The sequence below is a fragment of the Calonectris borealis genome, chromosome 1 (assembly GCF_964195595.1).
Source record: "Calonectris borealis chromosome 1, bCalBor7.hap1.2, whole genome shotgun sequence".
NCBI classification, from domain to species: Eukaryota; Metazoa; Chordata; class Aves; order Procellariiformes; family Procellariidae; genus Calonectris; species Calonectris borealis.
In genome coordinates, this window is record NC_134312.1 from 88822356 (window position 1) to 88843233 (window position 20878).

At 48.4% G+C, this 20878-nt stretch overlaps 1 protein-coding gene across 4 annotated transcripts; it reads left to right on the forward strand.

Moving 5' to 3' along the window:
- The first annotated feature begins 6340 nt into the window (after nucleotides 1-6340).
- Nucleotides 6341-20312, forward strand: TRIM45 (tripartite motif containing 45). Of its 4 annotated transcripts, none has more exons than XM_075166214.1 (7): nucleotides 6413-6494; nucleotides 9713-10290; nucleotides 14870-15603; nucleotides 16619-16748; nucleotides 18679-18793; nucleotides 19007-19133; nucleotides 19982-20312. In XM_075166214.1, the coding sequence occupies exons 2-7, from the start codon at nucleotides 10181-10183 to the stop codon at nucleotides 20131-20133; spliced, it is 1368 nt and encodes a 455-aa protein (XP_075022315.1). In that variant the 5' UTR covers nucleotides 6413-6494; nucleotides 9713-10180; the 3' UTR covers nucleotides 20134-20312. The 4 variants fall into 4 exon arrangements, with proteins under 4 accessions (XP_075022326.1, XP_075022315.1, XP_075022335.1 ...); XM_075166234.1 differs by having other exon boundaries at nucleotides 9713-9978; XM_075166225.1 differs by lacking the exon at nucleotides 9713-10290 and having other exon boundaries at nucleotides 6341-6494.
- Nucleotides 20313-20878: the final 566 nt, after the last annotated feature.

Here is a 20878-nt window from a genome sequence, read left to right on the forward strand (position 1 = left end):
TGCTTATGTATCTGTTCCTTACATTTAGTAAACCTGGGCAAAAAAAGAAGAAAATCTGCAAGTCTGAGAAGAAAATATCTGCAAGTCTCAAAACTAGATTTTGAGTAAAGTTGTTTTTCTTTTCTTAACTGTTTTAACTGTTAACTTTTAACTGTTAAATTTGCCCCTAAAGATACTGATGGGGCGGGGCATTAAAAGGGGCCAGCCCATATCCTTTCAATCAGTTCAGTTCTAGGAGAATGAAGAAAGGATACTTCTCTTTTTTTCTTTTCCTTTTTTCCTTGGTAGTTTTTTTTTTTAAGGTGGGTTTTCTTTTGAACAGATTTAGAAAATCTAAAAAATGGGGTTTCAGAAGAGGAGCTGGTCAAATACTCATTGACTCTTTTGCAATTTATTTTTCCAGTGTTAACTTTAGGAAGTGAAGAAGGCCCATAGTTCTGTATTTTGTGAAGTAACAGTTAAAATTGCTTGGAAGAAATTCTCCAACTCATGCAGAGGCAGGAATGCGAAGGTTGGGATAGACTACATAACCATAGTGCCCACACATCAGTACAGTTGCTTCTGACTTCCTCCAAGCTAATGGTTGCTACAAATGCTCTGTAACATCTGAGATTTCCTTTTGGAATACAGGATTGGAATTAATCTTTTGAGTCATCATCTGGTTTCCTTAACTTGGAAGCTGCTCTATCAAATAACTGTAAGTTGAGTCATCTAGCTGTATTCCAGTCTAAAAACACTCGGTGAGATGAGAAATACTGCTGGCTTTCCTTCGCATTGTTAGTGAAATCTGAGTCTCCCTGAGATCAATAGAACTCAGGTTCAGGAGGATTGCAGGTCTGGCTTCAGAGTCAGGACTAGTGACTCCATAAAACTGTTGCCCCATAAAACAGCACCTGTGACGCAGAGCACCCAGCTTGTGGCCATCTGAAGCAGTAGGACCACACAGAGCTCCAGCCTGGCTCCCAAAAGCCACGTAGCTGCTTTAGCAGAGCAGCGCATTCAAACTAATAACTCTTCTCTCTCAGCACAGCTAACCAGCTCGGGTGCCACCTTGCACTGACGTGGCTAGTCTGGTGCCAGAGCTCGCTTTCAACACAGGCTAAGTGCTCTGTGCTGATCTCGGAAGGCAGGAACATGTTACTGGGTGTCTCCAGTCACCCTCCCACCGATTCCTCCACACCCTGTGATGGGGGTAGGCAGCCTTCTACGCTCTGGCTGGGGTCACGTGGGTTTCATGGCTAAAAATGAGCTGCAGCTGAGATGTAGTGGAAGTGGGTTTGCTGGAACTCCGTCGGCTGGTTTAAAGCTGAAGGCTGTTGCTGAGAAACTGTGTTACTGCTTGGGGTTTTTTTGCCTGTTCCAGACCAAGCGACAAACTGCAGCTGTTGCCAGCAGTAACGTGTGATTTTTCATATCAGATGAAGGAGAAAGTTTCAGGGCTTCATTTGATCTTTATTTTTTAATTGTTTTAAATCATAGAAAGGCTGGTATTGTCTAGTCCCGGTGCTCTATTGGTGCAGTGTGTTTTATTGCCAATGAGTTTCTGATTTTGCATGATAAACATTTTACTGCCTTGCTTCCTTTTTTTCCAGCCTTTCGTGTTCTTCCTTTCTGTCTTAAATGTCAACAGAAGGACATTTGGTAAGCACAATAGTAAATAGCAGGTACGGAGAAGAGCTGCAGCCTTTGTTTTCTCTTGTCCTCCTCTTTTATCAGGTGTACCACATAGGAATTGATTTCCCTTTGAAAATGTTTCCATTGGACAGCATGGGAAAGTTTCCTATACATACTTTCCTAAACTAAAAACTTCATTGCAAATAGCAGATTCATTTTATTTTTGGAAATGGGAAAACTCTAGGGGTTTTTCTTGGGTTTTTGATTGTTTCCTCTTTCATAGTCATTAATTCTTCCACAGTTACATGAAACGATGTTCTGTGCAATGTGTTGGCTTGTTTGGTTTTTATTTTGTTTTTAAAATATTGAATAGTTGATAGCTGAGAGATGAAGCCCAGAAACAGATCTTACTTTCTGTTTTTAAGCTTACACCTACTTGTTCCAGTTTCTAGAGGAAACTGCAAATTCTGTAGGTCTGACATTTTAATTTTTACATTAGGCTTTAAGAGGACAAACAAAGTCCATAAGCACTTTTTAAACAGAAAAATCCAGATGAGAGTATTTCCCTCTGAAAACTTTAGCTATTCAGAATTGTCAACTCCATTAAGAAGGCAATCTGTCACCGTTGATTCATGTTGTCTAGGTGGGTGTTAAGATGACCATCCCTAATGATAATGATGTAGCCCTACAGGTCTTAGGTGACAGGGACTGTTGCTGACATGGAAAGAAGGAGGTCTCTCTTACAGCCTGAAGAACGTCTGTGATTACAACACCGAGAGGGGAAGGCCGCTATGACAAAATAAGATCTAATTTAAGGATGCTAAAAGCCACACTTTTACCAAAAGGGGAGGAAGGTGCAGAGCTCTATAGGTCCAGAATATTAGAACATTTTACTACTGCGAGATGCTTAATCAGCTTAATGCATTAATAAAAATTTGCTGCTTTATTTATCTTAGCTTTTTTCAAGACTTTTAATAAGGCTGAAATTTTTGTATAGTGCAATAAATTTAAATGCCTGAGGCTAATTAAACCCCATGGTATCTGAGTGCCTTGCTTTTGCCAAAGTTTGGGATGTTTTTTTCTATGACTTGTTTCTCTAAGAACGCAAGACATAAGGAAAACTTCAGGCACACTGTTTTAGAGATGCTCCTCCTGAGAGCTGAAATACAGTGCCTGGGTATTCAGATCAGCTGTGACATACATATGTTGCTTTGCAATGTCTATAGTATAAGATACAACTATTCCATTGTAATACCTATATGTGATCATACTGAGGACTAACAAGCTTCTTTTTCAGAGGTTTATCCACACATATCTGCAGGAACAACTTATTTTGTGCCTTTGAATGGAAATATTGTAAACTGTCAAGGCTAGATGAGGAATTCCATGTAGCAGCACAACTCCTGTGTCTCTCTAAACCTAGTCCCTGCACAACCCTTATTGAAGCCAATGTTCTACAAACAAGACTTTCTGTTCAAGCGTTCAGGCTTGCACTTCTAGCCTGCCACAGAGGTAAAGCTATGCCTCTAGGGACACAGACAGAGGGATAGATGAAGTTTAAAAAAATATATCTGCTGGATGGAAGAATATTTGTCATAATGTGTCCGTGTAACAGTTAACCTGGGTAGGGGCAAGCCTGTGCTGTGCTGCGCTGCACATGCAGCATGGCCTTCAGACTGTGTTGTGCTGCACAGACCCCTTGGCTGCAGGATAAACTCAGCCAGCTCAGAGGAGCCTGCGGGTAGCTCCCACTTGGTGATTGCACTATCTGTGTGGCCTTGCCTTTATCTAACAGTGCAGCAAGAAGTTCCTACACAAACTTCTCTTCTGTAGAAATGATTAATAGATTTTTTTTTTCATGTAAGAAAACCATATAATAGCTTCAATGACCAAAAAGGAGCTGCTTTCCACGGGTGGGACCTGTGCAGCGTGCCGTGGGAGAAATCTATCCAGGGTCCATCTGATGATGCATGAACGTGGGGTTCCCAGCATCTGGAGGGACATAAGATTATTCTGTCTTATTAGAACAGTTATTTTATTAAGCTGTTTGTTATCAGGCCTTTCTTGCTGAGATCCAGAAACAACCCTGCCCCGTCTCTCTCATCACACACGCTTGCTTCCTACCTCTTTGATTTGCTGGGGCTGTGCTCCACTTCCACCACAACCAGCAGCATTGCTTCTGCTGAGCAGAGCTCAGGGAGGTGCCTCGAAGCTGGAAAATCTCTGCTCTTCTGTGCCTGGCACCTAGCTCACTTCCCTAAGCCATTGTGTTGCATAACACACGCACTGCAGTTTGTTGTGATACTTTACTAGTCTAATTCTTAGGGTAGACCAAGAGGTGTCTGTCCAGGGCAGTATGTACAGCTCTATGAATGCCCGTTCTCTTCATGCAAGATGAAAGTGCCAGCACAAGTGTGGCTGCCCATTCCACAGGGCCTTTCTGGGTCTGAAAAACCCTAAATGTGGAATGAGGTAAACAGAACAAATCTGGATACAGAGAGGAAAAAAAAAACACCAAAACCAGCACCTTATAGAAAACAAGGATGCGCAGGTTGGCTGGGAGACACGCAGCTGCCACAGTCCTGGCTTTGCTGTTTTGGAATTGCAGTCAGGTGCCAGAATAGTTTCTCTGGGAAGAGGCATGGGAATAATTTTTCACATATTAAAGATGTCCCTTTGTATGATGCATGTTTAGCTTTTTGCGTAGTGTTTATTATCTAAAGAACCCGAGATTGCCACAAAAGCATTCTTATCCAATTTTTTAGCTGGGGAAACTGAGGCACAGAGCAATCTGTGGAAAATTCCACGTTTCCTAGTCCCAGCACAACACTGCCTCACCCATGGGCTGGTCTCGGAGGTACGGTGCCCCAGGACCGTGACAGATGTGCCCCTGAGTGGATGCAAGACTGAGAAATCCTGGGTCACCTCTGCTCTTTAGAAGCACAAGTTTTGATCAAAGAAATCCTCATGATATTTACGTTTCTGCTGTTCAGGTGAGCACACCTCATCCCGACAGCTGCCTCGTACGTGGTCCTGTCCCATGGCAGGATTCACAAGCCTCCTGTTCTTTTGTCTTCCCTTCTGTGGCCCTTGAATGCAGAGGAGAGGGGGCTTTGCATAGTGGGGAAAAGGAGCCCAGAAGTCTCTGACGAAAATCTCTTTTCCTGTGCTAATAATGGACAGATAGAATTATTAATATATATATTCCTTTTATTTCAGTTCTTAGACATCTAAGTAAGTAAGTGCATTGCCTCAGGAGTGTTTCTTTTGAGCACAGAAAACACAGGTGATTCTCACCCTTCACTTCCAACTCACCAGTTCTCCGAGTGAGGAGTAAGGTGGCGTGGGGAGGGCAGGAAAAGGCAGCACACAGAACGAGTGCCTGGCTCCAGATTGTACAGCCAAGGCACTTCTAACTCTCTGTAGCCTCCATTCGCTGCAGAGAAGGGGACCTCCAGCTCTGGGTGGGGTGGAACTGAACTGAACTGAAGAGCTTCCAGGGCTAGAGCTTGCGCCTGCTCCCCTGCCCCAGGCTGTGAAGTACAGTTACTTCACTGTTAATAACAACTAGTCACAAGCTCCTGTCTAGCCCCAACTTCTTGAGAACTGCTGGGTGCAACTGAGACAGCACCAAAGAGGAAAAGGGCGAGTGCCTCTTTTCAGCCCAGTGGGCTTGCCAAGCATAGTTTCAGCAGAAGCTTAAAAAAGAAGGAAAAAGACCCTTGTCTCTGCGAGTGTCCATCTGTGCCTCCTCTGTACTCCCCTGCACAGCACCTGGGTGAGTTTCTCAGGAGGGAATAGGCAGTGAGGTGCTTAAGAAGAGCCATCTTGGAGTAGAGAGGTGATCCAAAGCAGCTGGAATTCTTGCTGGGACACCTGAGTAAAAACCTGAATACTCGTCTTTCTTCCTCTGTCTTCCCCCCCCCCCAGTAGAAGGTCTTAGTAGCAACAGAGTGAGGAAAATAGTTTGGGTTGCCCCTGCCCTATGCAGTTCTGCTTTCTGGCCAACAAACTAAACAGGATCGGGTACAGTGTGTTAGGCACAGGAAAGGAGCTGGGTGAATGAGGGAAGAGGAGCCTGGGGCAAGTCAAGCAAATAAGGAAGCAGGAGAATTATGCTGAAAGCAGATGCATGCTCAAGCTTTCCTGCCTGGGAACAAATGTGATAAGCAGGCTGGCCTGCTATGCGCAACTGCGGCTGGCCTGTACCTGTCTGAAACAAAATGCTGACTCTCATTAGATTGACATCTGCTCCTTCAGGGAGCTAGTTCTCCTGCACACCTGTTGCAGTTTCCTTCAGGCAGTCAGATTTTATATTTTTATATATATATCTCTCTATCTATATGCACACACACACATATATACATATGCATAAAAATATTGCTTTGTCAGGTCTCATACTGACCACAAACCTCATCTAAGTGAGTTTCCTGCCTTCACTGCCCCGTAGCAAGGCCAGGTTTTTGTTTCTAGTGCTGCAGGGGAAGTTCTGTTCTGACACCCTTCCCCCTGTGCGCACACGGAGGCTGTGCTTAGCCTGTAGGGCCATGGGTGCTGGGATGCTGTCTCAGTGACCCCACCAGAAGGCACATTCTGATACTATGTGCTCACCCCACAACGTAATATCAGTGAACCCACAGTGCTGCAGGAAATGTTCTCCTCCCCCCCGCCCCATGCCTCAATCATACGATTTGTAGCTGCTTTCTGAGTAGCAGAACTAATTCAGCCTGTTTTTGTCTGGAGTGCTGCCCATTTTTCTAGTTGCCCCTGACACCACCATAACAGCTGCACCCCCATGTAATGTCCTACTGTAATAACCTCCTGTCTCTCACGGTCCTGGCAACGAAGGGAAAGAAGAATGGCTCCATTGTCTTCTCAGTGTGAGTATTAAGTGTCTTATTTATCAATCTTCTTTTGCATGTAGAAACTTACAGTCTTTCAGATCACTTCCCTCAAAAATGGCTGAAGAGGAGGTAAAAGAGGTTACTGTCCTGACAGATCACATAAAACTTGCTTCCTTAGAAAACCTGGCTTGAAAAAAAATCCAGTTTCATCTTCCCTTCAAAAAATGTAGGCAGGATTCAGGAGAGATTAGAAAGAATATATATAGCAGCAGAAAACTGAGAGTGGCAGCAGGTGGCTGGAAAGCTGCAGGGAGGAGGGGAAAGCAAGAATACCGGGTCAGAAGCCACAGCAAGGGCAAGTCTGCACAAAGCCAGTGTTGCTGGGTGTTTTAGCTGCAGCTGCTTTTGTCTTCAAAGAGCTGCTGCCAACTGAAAGGGATATTGCTTGACCACCTCGAACTCTGTGTTTGCTGTCACAAATCTGGAGGACAAAAGAGATCCCCTCATCTCTTTTGCTGCTTTCTTTCTGTGTATCATGTGTTGCCAGATCTCTCTACCCTATCTGCTTCCAATTTGCTATTTCAGGGTCAAGCCAAGCACCTGTGTGTGGTGTTTGTGCTTCTTCCATTTAGTTGGTGAGTGACACAGGTTTAATCTGCCAGGTGTGCTGTTTTGCTGCCTTCTTCCTTCACCTCTCCTTCTGCTGGAGCGTGTGTTTGATGTGTGACAGCAGCTTACGGAAATGGACTTCAGAGGCCGGCATGAAAACGAAAAGACTTGAGTTTACATTAAATGAGGTCTCTTGAGTTTCAGTTTAGCTTAACCAGCCTGAGGAGAAAAAGCTACTAGCAAATTTAAAAGAGAGAGAGTGTATATGCGTGAAGGGAGATGTTTGGTAGTGAAGGTGTTTCTCGGAAGAGTACCCCCAAAAATGCCTTGTAGAAAGTCTGTGAGAGATCCTAGGGCAGAAGTCCTCCCTCTCCATCCCAAGAGGTATCCCCAAGCAGGGGATTGGTGGTGTCTTTCTGCAGCAGCTGTCACATTCCCCCATGCCGTCAGCTTGCAGAAATTGTGTCATGTGAGCCTTGGCCTGGGGCAATGTGCTTGTGAGCCCTCCAGGTCCAGCACAGGCAAAGGCCAACTGGCACCTCCTTTTCTGAAGGCAAACTTGCTCATTGCAGCTTGATTTTGCCATGTTGGAGCGTGATCCTACTCCTTCATCTCTGATGGCAGTGACCTTTGCCACCTGATAGAGAAGAAAGAAAAAGTGACAGTTGTGTGGCCCCACAAGTTACAGGGCACTGTCCAGTAGCTAGACTGCTGCTAGACAAGTCAAAGCCCAGAAGTTTGGGCTGAGATAGGGACACATGAACCCAGCCAAAGGCATTTTCTTTATAACTAGGCTCACACAAAGACTGTGTCCGAGACACTATATGTACAAACCCTGGAGCCAAGGGTTCTCATTCACATAGAGCGCATTAATGACATCTACATTATACTTTGTACCCAGCTGTGAAACTGTTACCAGATCTAAACTTGCTTCACACCTTGTGCTGAGGGCAGGCTTCGCTGAGCACCGGCGGAAGGAGGGAGAGGCAGCTTCACCCATAGGCATGACTATGCCTATTCTGTCTGAGCCTGCCACCCTCCTGTCCCACCTATCCTCACAACCGCACCACGCAGCTAATGAAGGCAGCTGGGCTGGGCACGGCATCCTTCTGAGTTGGACCCTAGCATCGTGGGCAGCCCAGGCTCCCGGGAGGTGGGAAATGCCCAAGCTCCGGCTGGCCTCAAGTAGTGTAAGTGTAGGTGCTCACGCTCTGAGAGCCCTTGGGCATCAGGCTGGATGCAGAAAGTGAGGGCTGGGGAAGACACCAGCCTCTGTGCCTAATAATAGACTCTTGGAGCAGAAGCTGAAAGAACAGTACGGAAATGCTCCTCCCACCAGTCAAATGCCACATAATTTTAAATGCATAGTTAGCTGAATGAGGAGAAGATTCTGCCTAGGTTGGGAGATGGTTTGTAAATCCTTTGGTGGATTTTCCAGGTGAGGCTGATATAAACGGGAAGAGCTGTTAGCTGGGTGGCTAGGGAATAGACAACACAAAACAGTTTGATGGAAACAAGTAATGATGTGTCAAGTACTCCCAGAAAACCATCCTGGTGGCTTTGCCATGTTCAGAGAAGTCTCTGAGACATAGTAGCTCCCAGGGCTGACAAATCCACAGTAAAACTGGACTTACTGGTCAAGTGGAAAGCAGCCAACTGTCTGTTCCCCTTCTCTATTCTTTGTAAACTCTCCAAATAAGCCATTTTCCACCTTCCTCTGGCTGCTGTTAACCCAGGCCATGGCACTTTGACTGGCTGAACAGACCTGAACAGACAGGTTCTCTGTTTTCTGTCAACAAGATCTCTAATAATTTCTTTTTGAATAACTTTCAGAGCTTCTTTTTTATCATCAGTCATCTTGGACTTTTCTGCAAGCCCAGGGACTGCAGGTCTGCTCCTCGCTGTCCTGTTCCCTAATGACTTTGGCGTCACCACCTTTTCAGTTCCTTTCTTATGGCAGGATATCCAGAAACAGCTCCCTAAAATTAACAGGTAAGGACAGGGAAGCATGAGGTATCCCATTCCAAATGTAATGAATGGTTTATACCCACACTACTCACAAAGGGTCTAGGAAGGAAATTATGCTTTAAAGTTTTTTTGGTACATGATATAAAAAGTGTTACCAATGTTTCTTCAGAAAAATATAAACAGGAATGCAGCATAAAGCTCTCCCCGGAATGGGCTAATTAGCAAATACAATAGAAATATTAGTCAAGAGTCCTTCAAGACTCCTTGAAGGGAAGGGGGAAGGAAACCATCAAATCTTCCATACCTCTGTGTGATGATCCAGTGCTTAATGGTAGGAAACGAGAAGCAAATAAACAGGAAAAAGAGGAAGGAGGTGGCAGGGAAAGTGCAGTAGGGAAAGAACAGGTCACCCAGAGCAAGTACTCTGAGAGGCTCTGATAGGCATCTTTAACAATAGGAGCAGGAAAACGAGTTTGAAGAGGACTCCATTTCAAGTAAATCTTGAGTCAAATGAGGATAATTAGCCATCCGTCAACTCTTATGAAATGCGGCAAAAGGAAAACATTATTGCTTAGTGTAATTTTAATGACACATTTTCATTGTTTCATTTTTGTAACTATGCTCCTTTATTGCCCGTCAGTGTTTATAAGTTAACACGTTCTTTTTTTCATCCTTAGTTTTGTCCAGTTACAAAGCGAACTCTGAGGAAGAGGGCCTCCCAATCCAATTCTTGCAGTGCTTTGCAGCCCAGTATGTTTCTTGAAGATATTCACAGGGCGCCTGCGTACATGCCCATTGAGTTGCCTTCCACAATTTAGGACTTGATGGCATAGGGGCTTCCTCCACTGCCTGGCAATAGCCAAGAAAGCGATACTATGGGGAGAGTAATCAAAACCGAAGCACAAGTTTGTACTAATGCAGCTCCCGTTTCACCCGCCACTGGGTTAGCATCTTTTTTTTGGCATTTCTGCTTCTCTTTTCTTTCTCAGAGACTCACAGAGCTCTCATGACCATTCTCTCCAGCCCATTTCACTGTGACTTCCTCTAGTCATCTGGAGGTTGCTTCTGCTGGGTGCTGATGACTCATGGATACATTACTCAGCAGTGATCTGTCCTGTGCTCCAACCTGATCAGCCTCGCGGCAGATGACCAGATCAGATCAGCTAGGGTGGAACCTCAGATTTTCTCTGCGATTGCCAGCCACAGCTTATTTCACCATCTCTCTGCAGCAATGGAAGACGGTGCCGTTCTCTAGGTAGCTCGCCTTTCCTGCGCAAGGGCGACGTTACGATTCTTCTCTCATTTTCTTCCCACACCCACGCTTACAGTGTCATTTGCTATTCCTTCCACCAGCATGATTAAAAGAACCAGTCTTTCCTCTCTGCCACAATGTCTAATATCATTATCAAGTCATCTTGTCTCACAAGTACTGCAACTTTTATCCTCTCTAACCTCTGCAGCAACCACTTCACTCGCTAATAGTTAATCCGAAGGAGGCTGCTAGAACATCTTTCTTTTTTGATTGGCTTCAAGATTGTAAACACTTGATTGTGATCTAAAACCTTGATCTTATGTTACAACATAAAAGACACAGAAATGTTTAAGTGTATCGCACAAAGAAGACGATGTCTTTGTCAAGCCAATATGCATCAGAGGGATGTTAACATCCGTTACAGATTAAGTATTTACAGATCAGCAGGTTTAGATAATTTGCGCTCAACAGTCCTAAAAAAACATGACTGGAGATGTCTCTTGCTTGTTGATTTTCAATACAAATTAGGGAATTTAAAATCCAGAAGCCTCAAATGGTGTTCATGTCACGCTGGTATTCAAAAGGGCCAGCAGGATAGGACAGATAAGATAGCCATGGTCCTAGGCAAACTAGTGGAGAAGCCGGTACAAAGTTCAATCATTAAGGGCTGAATGCAGCATGTTATGTCAGTATCATTAGTGCTAGTCAACATGGTTTTACAGAAAAGAGCTTTCTTTGAAAAAAAAATCTGATTTCATTCTTTGAGGAGCTTACAAGTCAGACTGATAAAAGCGATCATGTAGATACCATCAAAGTCCAAGGATCTTCATGTAGGACTTCAATGACATTCTGATTTCAAAGCCTGCTTTCTACAATATTCATAATTCCCAGGTGAAGTGAATCAATACAGTCATCAGCCAATCTCCGTGGGCAGTCACGGGGAAGCCTGACTGTGTTGCACTATTTCTATTCAAGTTTCACTGATATTGCTCCTTGGCTGTTCAGCAAGTTCACTGGTGATCAGAAGGAAAAACTACGAACGCCTGAAGGCAACCGGCAGACCAGCAAAGGGTCTGCAAAGACCAACTGGAAAGGCTAGTCAGAGGCCACCTGCAGAGCAGGCTCCATCATTTGGTGAAGTTTTGATCTTGAAGAACTGGAAACACAAAATCTACCCACGGCAGAGTGGGAGGGGGCCGTTTCCCAGATGACCGGCTCGGAAAAGACAGGAGCTGTCAGAGGCGGCAAGCAGCTGGAGTGCCTCGGCGAGGAGGACGAGGACAAAGCGGGCTGTTGGGTCCCCTCCGCCCGCTTTTGCCTGTCCCGTCCCGGAGGAGGAGCCCCGGGGGAGGCGGTGGCGGGATCCCCCGCCCGCACCGGCACCCATCGCCCCTCACACCACAGCCCGGGCGCCTCTCACAGGGGCCGGCGGCGGAGGGCGGCGCCGGTTCGGCTGAGGCACCCCCCAACCGCCGTCGCCCCTAGCAACGAGGCAGCTCGCGCCCAACTGCCGGGGGCGGCGCGAGGCCCGGCGCGAGGGGGCGGTGCGCGGCGGCCCCGGCGGGCCGTTAGCGGCCAGGGCGGGATGGTCGGCGGAGCGTCCCTGCCGAGCGGGGCCGCGGCGGCCGGGCTGTCGGCATGTCGTCCGGGCCGCGCTGCCCGGTGTGCGCCGAGCCCTGGGTCTCGCCACGGCTGTTGCCCTGTCTGCACTCGCTGTGCGCGCCCTGCTTGCGGCGGCTCGGGCCGCTGGGAGAGCCGGGCCGGGCCGCTGCCCGCAGCGTCCTCTGCCCGGTGTGCGACGCCGAGGTGGCGCTGCCGCCCGGCGGCGTCGGCCAGCTCACCCCCGACTACCTGGCGTTGAGCAGCGGCGGGGCGGCGGTGGCGGGGTGCGACCTCTGCGCCGACGGGGCGGCCGCGAGGCGCTGCCTGACCTGCGGGGCCGACCTCTGCCTCTTCTGCTGCCAGGCCCACAGGTGAGGGGGCGGCGAGGCCCGGCCCGGATAGGGCCACCTCGCCACGGGGTGCGTGGGGCGGCCTTCCCCTCTCGGGCTGCTGGAGGGCAGCGTGTGGGTGGATGGGTGCAGCAGGCAGGGACCCACGCAGAGATAGCCAAAACAGCACAGGTCTTCCAGTTTGTTCAATCCCTAGTGGGTTTTTATCCTCCCCAGAGGATGCTCTGTACTCGGGTGGGGACCAGCAAGCTGCTAGCCATAGGTCAGTCAGCTCTGTTGAGGTGAGGTCATTAAGTCCAAAATCAGGCCATCCTTTGCCCGTGGTGGTGCCGCTTGCTGGTTTGCATCTGGGTTTAGCATCGCTGGGTGGGGAGACTGACCACCCCAACAGGCGTGGGTGTGGGCAGAGTACTAGCAGGACAAAAGCCTCGCGTGTTGTGCTGTTCCGCTTTGGAGGAGGCACATCTCCCAAGGGAAAATGGGGAAGTTAAGCTGCTGGTCTGCCTCCCTCCACCTCCAAAAACATTTACTGTGTGTATGTGCAAAGGCACCCTTAGGTGAAGTGAAAGGAGATGAATGGAAGTCCTGACACTAACCTGCCTACTGTGGTTGCTACCTCCTGATAATCGACCTGTGTGCTTGTCTGTTAGCTGTTGTGTTGATGTATCTTGTGTGCATTTTCAGCATTTCTGTGAGGTTGGGAGCCTACAGCAGTTACACTGTTGCTTTAGTGCCTGATGTTGCACGGTTTAGTTCTGTTGGAATACAGAAGAACAAGAAGTGACAGCAGAAGAGAGCTGTGTACCTCAGAGAGGGTCATGTCAGTAAGGCAGGAAGAAGAGGTGACTGCAAGAGAGGTAGGAGTTGAAGAGGAGGCGGCCACAGTGGCCTGTGAACAGGGCAGAGGACAGGCAGCACTATGGAAGAAAAGCGACAGGAAGTCTGAATGGCCTTCTGAAGCAAGGAGGTGACAGGCAGGATCAGAAAAACACCCGGTAGCACTAGCCAGGGAAGCCTCTTAACCTGCGTTAATCAGCTCAGCCTATTCCTTCCATGTTTGCTGCTCCTTTCCACTTGATTAGCAAATACTTTCCCCAGAAAGAACCGAGGCATATTCCTTGCTGCCCTGCCCCCCTGCAGATACTAGTGCCTGTGGTAAAATGGCTTAGACTCTTAGTTACCTTTCTACTTGGGCCTGTAATTTTCAGCATACCATTCTGATTAGCTAATGCCTCATACCCCATGCAAGCTGCTGAAGAGTGATAAACTGAGACCTTGAATAGCAGCCTTCTGCACTGACAGAAATAACTGCAGAAGATATAAAGCAGTAGAAAATTTGTCCTGATGACCTGCTTCCTGCCTAATTTACTGATATCATTTTTTCACCCCATTCGCATCTGCAGACTTGCACTTGATTTAGTTGATGGCAGAGCAGAACGAGGGCCAAGGAAAACTATTTTGAAGTTATTTCCTGGTGTGTAGGGAAGATTTCTAAGGATCTGACTGCCACCATTGTGCTCCTTGGAATAAGTGAGAGAGGTCTTACGCTGAAGTCAGGAAAGTGTGAATTTGAAGGGTGTTATGCAAATAATGCTAGAAAGCTTTGAAAATGTGCTGGACCCAGGGGAGATTAGTGGAAAGTGAAAAGAGTAGTATAAGGGCCATGTCCTGCCCTGTGATGAGGTTGCTTTGTGTTGCCAGAGCAACTCTACAGAGCTTGGTCCTCAGAGTATTTCTTTGCTTATGGCTTGGAGATCCCATCGCAGCTGCCAAAAGTCATTAGTGCAGGAGACAAGGAAGGAGAGAAGGCTTTTACATCCTGCTCAATAATTAGCTCCCAGTGTCCAACATAGCATAAAATGGAAATATTCTAGTGCTGCCCTGTAACATGGTGGATGGCTGGATCCTAACAGGTTCTTTGTGTGCCATCCTTGGTCTCATCTGAGCAGGACCTAACCTGGCGGCCACAAGAAAATTGAGTTTGACTTTCAGAATATTAAATGTTTTACCACAGACTGTCTTCTGATGGTGGCCTGAACTAGATTTTCCCCTAAGGGATATTAGAGCTCATTTGCCTCAGAGAATTTAAAGCTGGTGAAAATCATTGGGCTGATGACTGAGGAGCCTGGCATCTCCCGTTCCTTTCCAGAAGTGACTGTTGGTGAGCAATACTGTTTTGAGACACCTCCTGCCAGCTCTCACTTTGCAGGGCTCACTGCCCTCCTGCTGCCTTTGTCACAGCGGGCTCTGGGGGTAATTGCAGCTATCCCACTTCTGTCAGGCTCCATGAAGGGGCTGCTGGCAGTAGCAGCCTGACAGCCCGTTCCCTGGTCTGTGTGTGGCCATGGTGGGTCACACAATTCTTGTGTCTGAAAATAGTGCTGACAGCATGCAGGGAGCCCAAGAGCAGCCTCTAATGAGCTGCTTGTAGATGCTGTCCTCTTTTGTGTGGAGTCTTGTCCTCAGGAGACCACAAGTCCCTTCATGCAGAGTGGAATTTCAGTGGAGACAGGAGGGAGCGACACACAGTGTGAATTGCAGTCTGTACAGACTGGCATTTGCAAGGGGTCTCGGGTGTTTGCATTTCATATCTCACATGCATGAACTGACGTGTGGTTGCTCCCTTCTAGGAGACAGAAGAAGACAGCCTCTCATGCCGTGACGGAGCTGGAGAACACCAAGGATTGCAGCCAGGCCGGGAAGCCTCTCTTCTGCCCTTCTCATCCCACAGAGGAGCTAAGGCTGTTCTGCGAGCAGTGTGACCAGCCTGTGTGCCGGGATTGCGTTGTAGACAGGCACCGGCAGCACCCCTATGACTTCACCGGCAATGTCATCCACAGGCATGGGGATGCCCTGCGGGAGCTGCTGAAAAGCACCCAGCAGCACATGGGTACCCTAGAGGATGTGCTGGGCCAGATTGATGACATGGGCAGTGCTGTCCGCAGCCGCGCAGAGGCCGTGGCCACAGAGATCTGTCTGTTTGCCAGTGGGTATGTGAAAGCAATTGAAGAGCACCGGGACAGGATGCTAAAGCAGCTGGAGGACTTGAAGGTGCAGAAGGAAAACCTGCTGCACTTGCAGAAGGCCCAGCTGCAGCAGCTGCTGCTGGACATGAGGACAGGCGTAGAGTTCACGGAACGCTTGCTGACGAGCGGCTCGGACCTGGAGATCCTCATCACCAAAGGGGTGGTGGCGAGCCGGCTGGCAAAGCTGAACAGTGTTGCTTACAACACTCACCCCAGCGTAGACAACGGGATTCAGTTCTCTCCTCAGGAGAGGGCAGGGCAGTGTTGCGGCTATGAAGTTTTTGGGGCCATTCTCAATAAAGTGGTTGATCCAGCCAGATGTACCCTGCACGGAGAAGGTAACGGGGTGCTGTACAACAGCTGAATGGGAACGCGCTGCTTCCTGAAGTCACCTCTCCGTTCTCTGTACCCACATGGTGTCGCAGCTTAGGGCACTGTTGGCTCCCTGCTGTCCAGGCAGTGACTAGGGGCAGAGGGGTATGGCAGGGCAGGGCCCTGCCAGAGGTTGCATTGCTTGCTGAGGGCCTACAGGAGCTGTGCTGGGTGGGGAGACAGAGAGCTGTCCCCAGCCAGATGTGACTGTACTGGAGCTGCCCTCTGCAACATCACTGACCTCGGCACGGGGTGAGGTGTGAGGAGAGCAACCCGTAGGCCAAAGACCACAGCTTACTCAGGGGATGGCGCCTGCAATGGCAGGCTGTGATGCTCACTCGGTGGCCCCAGCTGTTCTGCAGCATGGGCCCAGACAGATCCCGTCTGTGGCTGAGCAAGTTCCCATTGCAGCTTCTGCTGAGATTGCCGTGGGAATATCTGGTATGGATGGTTTCATGGATGTTTGCTTATTAAGGACTTGGAGTAGGGCCAGCAAACAGATAACGTTCAGACCAGCCCACAGAGCGCAGCCACCTCTGGTCAGCAATGGCCTGCGCAGGGCAGGTTAGACAGACCCAGGGCTTGTTCAATCCTTTCCATGCTAAATGGTAAGTGCTGAAGTCTCTGGGGCTCCACACTGCACAGTGTGCTGTTCCTCCTCCCTCCTGGTTGCATGGTGCACCTTGAGGCCTTCTGGGAAGATGCCAGAGGGGCTCAGAGGGGCAGGCAGGAAGATCATCCTGGTCCATGCAGACCTCTGGGCTAAGCCTGCCCAACATCTTCCAGCGCCTATGGCTGTCCACTCTCTCTTGGTCCCCAGTGATATCTTTATTTTTCCCTGTGGGTGGAAGGAGCTGTACACCCACCCCAGCAGCAGAGTCCTGGTTGCGCTCTGATGGGACTGCAACACTGCAAAATAGGTGGGAGGTGGCAATCATGGCTGGCATGAATCCTTTCTGCTTCTGTTTCTCTGCCTTACAGATCTCCACAGTGCCCGTCAGAACCAGCTGACTGGCTTTACCGTGCTCTGCAATGACACCACGGGGGAGCGGATTGGGAGAGGAGGAGAGGCTGTGCGGGTCACCATCACCCACAAGGACAAGAGGGACTGGTGGGTATTTCACCTGGGAACTCCCTGGTCACTGGGTTTGCCTTTCTAGCTCCCTTACCCTGGCTCCCTCCTTGTTTGGGCAGGTGGGAGGACATGCTTCGGCATGTGGGTCAGAATCTGTAGGGGAAAAGGCACTACTGTTCTTCCAGAAGTATAGCAGTGCTTCCTACTGGTTGTATTTGGCTGTGTGGAGCTTGACAGTGTTGGCTCAGATTTGTATTGACTCTTTGAGTGATTTGGGACTTCTTAAAGGATTCAACTCTCAGTGGGTGTTACACTTTGTCAGAGTGAGCTGTTGCTCCTTCCCACTGCTACCAGTAGACACCCAGGGCTCCTGCTTTTGTTAACATCTAATAAGCGTAAAACATAGCAACCCCTGAATGACTGTCCCGAGTCAGACAGACAGTCCACCAAGCCCGGGAGCCTCTGACAGTGCCTAGTTCATGTTCTGGAGAAAGAATCTGTGTCAGGACTTCATCGTGCTTACTTTTGTAGTTGCAATGTTGAGCACTTTAACGTTTGGATGTTTTCTAGCAAAAGCAGGGAAGACCGCACTTGAGCTCCTAAGTGTTTCCACAATGAAAATGACCAACTAGAAAAAATTATTTTGTAACTGTTTCCCCGCGCATTTGTTACTATAAAGCAGCCAGGTACAAACGCAGAAGCAATTGGGGGTCAGTTCTTAGGAAAAACTTCTATTCTGTTTTATACTACATACAATGTAGCTGGAGCAAGACTCTGGGGTAACCTGTCCCAGGAACGCTGTTGGTGGGATGACCTAATGAAAAAAGGGACAGGATGCTAAAACTCCTTGCTATGGGGAAGTGTTGACATGGCATACAGAAACAGTGCTGGCTGCACAGATGCTTATCAGTAGAGCATCATTGTTCAAGAATATCATTTCAATGTAGCTTCCTTCCTTAGGTGCACGTACAACGTAGGAAGGTGTGCACATGAGGATTACGTGGATTTTGCTCGGTGGGGTAGAGGTCGCTGTGGCCACATTAACTCAATTGCTTGCTCTTGTGCGTATGCAGTTGCTACATCCGTTGCTGAAAGCTGTCTGGCTTTGGGTGGAGGCACAGCAGCGACAGAAGAATGTGAACTATCACTGCACAGTTCATGGCAGGAAATGATGTAGGCAGCTGTATTGATGTGAAATGGTGGGGGGTGGGGAATACAGCCTGCAAATCTGGAAGATTATAAACTGTCATCTTGTGGGGCACAAGAGACTAATTAGTGGGGATTAGGAAGAACACCTTCCTCTATGCAGAGCTGCCTGATAATTGTCTGTGGAAAGCTCTTTCCATCTTTCTGTGAAGCAGGCAATTGGTCCGTAAGTAACTAGCTGATGCTTTCTCCCTGGCACTCTGTCCACCAGGGTTCCTTGTGAAACCCAGTGAGCTTCACTTTGGAAGGGGAGAGCTCACCAGCAGGAACCTAGAACTCCTCAGAGCACTGAAGAGAAGAGTTGGGGTCAACGCGTTTGGGACAGTGGTTGAAGTGACTCAAACCTGCCCTGTTTATGTCCTGTTTTATTTATGGGCTTTTCTGGACGCAACTGCTCTCTGAAGCTGTGAATTTACCCCATTTCTGCAGGCTCTTATCTGATGGGATAATCTAACCTGCAAGTGTGCTGTCTGTCATCTTCTGCTCTTTCAGTGCTCAGGGTTGCTACAAATCCTTGCAGTGCAGCTAGCTTTGTGTGACTTCCTTTGTATGGCTATTGCAGCTCCTGGTAGCAGGTGTGTGTGAAAGCTACTCAGTGCTTGAGCATTGCTCATGCATCCTGTAAAGCTCGCATGAGACCCACAGCTGCTGAACAAAGTTGAGGATAAGGAACCGACCACAAATCTAGGCCAAACAGTGGTTTACATGTAGAGCAATTTTCTGCCAGTCACTGACCTCTTGGACTTCTCTCTGTTTGTAGTGCAGTCAAGCCAACTGTGTGTGATAATGGTGATGGGACCTACCATATTTCCTACAGCCCTGAGGAGCCAGGCTTGTATGCTGTCTGCGTCTATGTGAAAGGGCAGCATGTACAGGTAGCATTTCTTGTTTCTCTTGTGCTGCTTCTTCTTTACCTGCTTTTCATTTCTAAGTATTTGCTTTAAATATTTCTAAGGATTACCTCTACCACTTAGCAGTTTAAGACTGGGCTTAGTGATCTGTGACTGACAGGTTGGTTTTTGAAAATGCAAACACAACATCTGATAGCATCCACTGCAGCAACCTCTCTGCTTGCTTGTCCTCTGCAGGGCTCTCCATTCAGTCTGATGGTGAAAAACAAGTTCCGTGAGCACCAAGGCGTGTTTCACTGCTGCACGTTCTGCTCAAGTGGAGGGCAGAAAGCTGCTCGTTGTGCCTGTGGGGGGACCATGCCAGGTGAGTGCTCGTCTTTCCCCATGCTGCTGGTGTCAGGAAGGTTTGTTGCGTTTGGTCTTCCCTAGTGCAGATAGCTGTGAGTAGATACTCCAGCCCAGCTCTTGCCTTGCACATGCACCAGGCTTGTGATAACCTGTGTGTACGTATCTTCTGGTAGGATGGGACTGCAGCAGTGAGAAATGCAGCAGGACATGCTAAAAGTCTTTGCAGCACACCCCATAGAGAGAGACCTGAGGCAACTCTGCAGGAGATGGGGCAGTGCAGCTCTGTCTTTCAGCCCTTCTCAGTGAGGCTAAGCAGCACTATATCTGTACTGTTCCTCTTCCAGTGCTGGCAGGTCGGGAGCTTCTGAGCTGTGTCACACGGTGCCCAGTGCTGTCCTATGGAGAAGCCTCACTCCTCATTTAGGATAAGAGTTCAACTCCCTTATTTGTTTAATCCCAACCAGCTTCCCTGTCCTTGACCTGCATGCATCATTGTGTGTTTTGCATGTTTTAGTATAGAACCAGCCTATTCCTTTTTCTGTGCTTGATCTGTATCTAGCTCTGCCCATAGCCACCAGTGGCTGGCACGGGGTTCTGCAGGCCTGTGGCTTGCATTACTCAACAGGCAATGGGACGGAAATCTTCAGCTTTCCCCAGCGATTGGAACGGGGAGGTCCCCCTCGGTTGTTCTCCTTTCTTTATGTAGCCCTGGCAATTTTGGCCTTGAATAAACTGTGTTTTCATCAGCATGTGCCTCCCTGTCTTAGACAAGTCCTGGAGCTGAAGCACTCTCTGAAAGCCTCTGCCACACTGGGATTTTCTGGCCAGCTTTTGGTTCAGCTGGTGGTGTTTCTTCTCTTGCAGGTGGGTACCAAGGCTGTGGCCATGGACACAAAGGTCACCCTGGCTGCCCACATTGGTCATGCTGTGGACAAGTGAAGGAGAGCTCAGAGTGTTTCGGTGGGCCACCCAGCGACACCTCGCAGAGGAGTTTGCTCAGGACAGTGGCGCTCTGAGCGGCCAGGTGAGCCCTTGCAAGCCCAGGGCACTGCTGCTGGCTGCTGCGTGAGCACAAACCGCGAGGATCCCCGTGATCACTGTGATGAGTGATCAACAACAACAAACAACATCGTGATGAGTGCGAACTGAGAAAAAGGAATGAGGGAAAATAAAATTGTGCCTTATATTCCACCCAGGGCTGTGTATGCAAAGTTGTTTTGTGCCTGAATGGGAGTAAACGCTGGGCATTGTACTGGTGCCTATGCTTTCAAGGACTCGAGGCCTGTGGGGTCAGGCTCTAAGGGGAAACTCAGTCTGAGCAGTTACCTCACAGGAGGGTCAAGACGTGTCTCATTCTGCAGGATCGACAATCTCTGCTGTCCTTCTTGAAGAGGCCAAAGCTGCTTGTTAGGTCACATTCCAAATGGTTTGTGTTCGTGCCTTGGAAAGGCTTGGCAGCCTGAATATGGCTTCTGCCTCCGCATCGGATATGCGGCTGGATTCTGGCCTTGGATGTGCGCATATAGCACAGTCATACTCCTGGGAGGTGCTGTTGTGTTTGCAACTCTTATATTTTCTCCAAGTGAGCTGTAGTCTCATTACACCCGCCCTGCAAACTAAGAGCAAGATGGGTTATAATATATCTGAAGGAAATCCAAGGAAAACCAATGGCACTGATGGGAACAGGAATTAGAATGTCATTCACCTAGTCTGTGTGTTCTCCATGGAGATGGTGTGGGACATAACACTGCTGGGGATGCT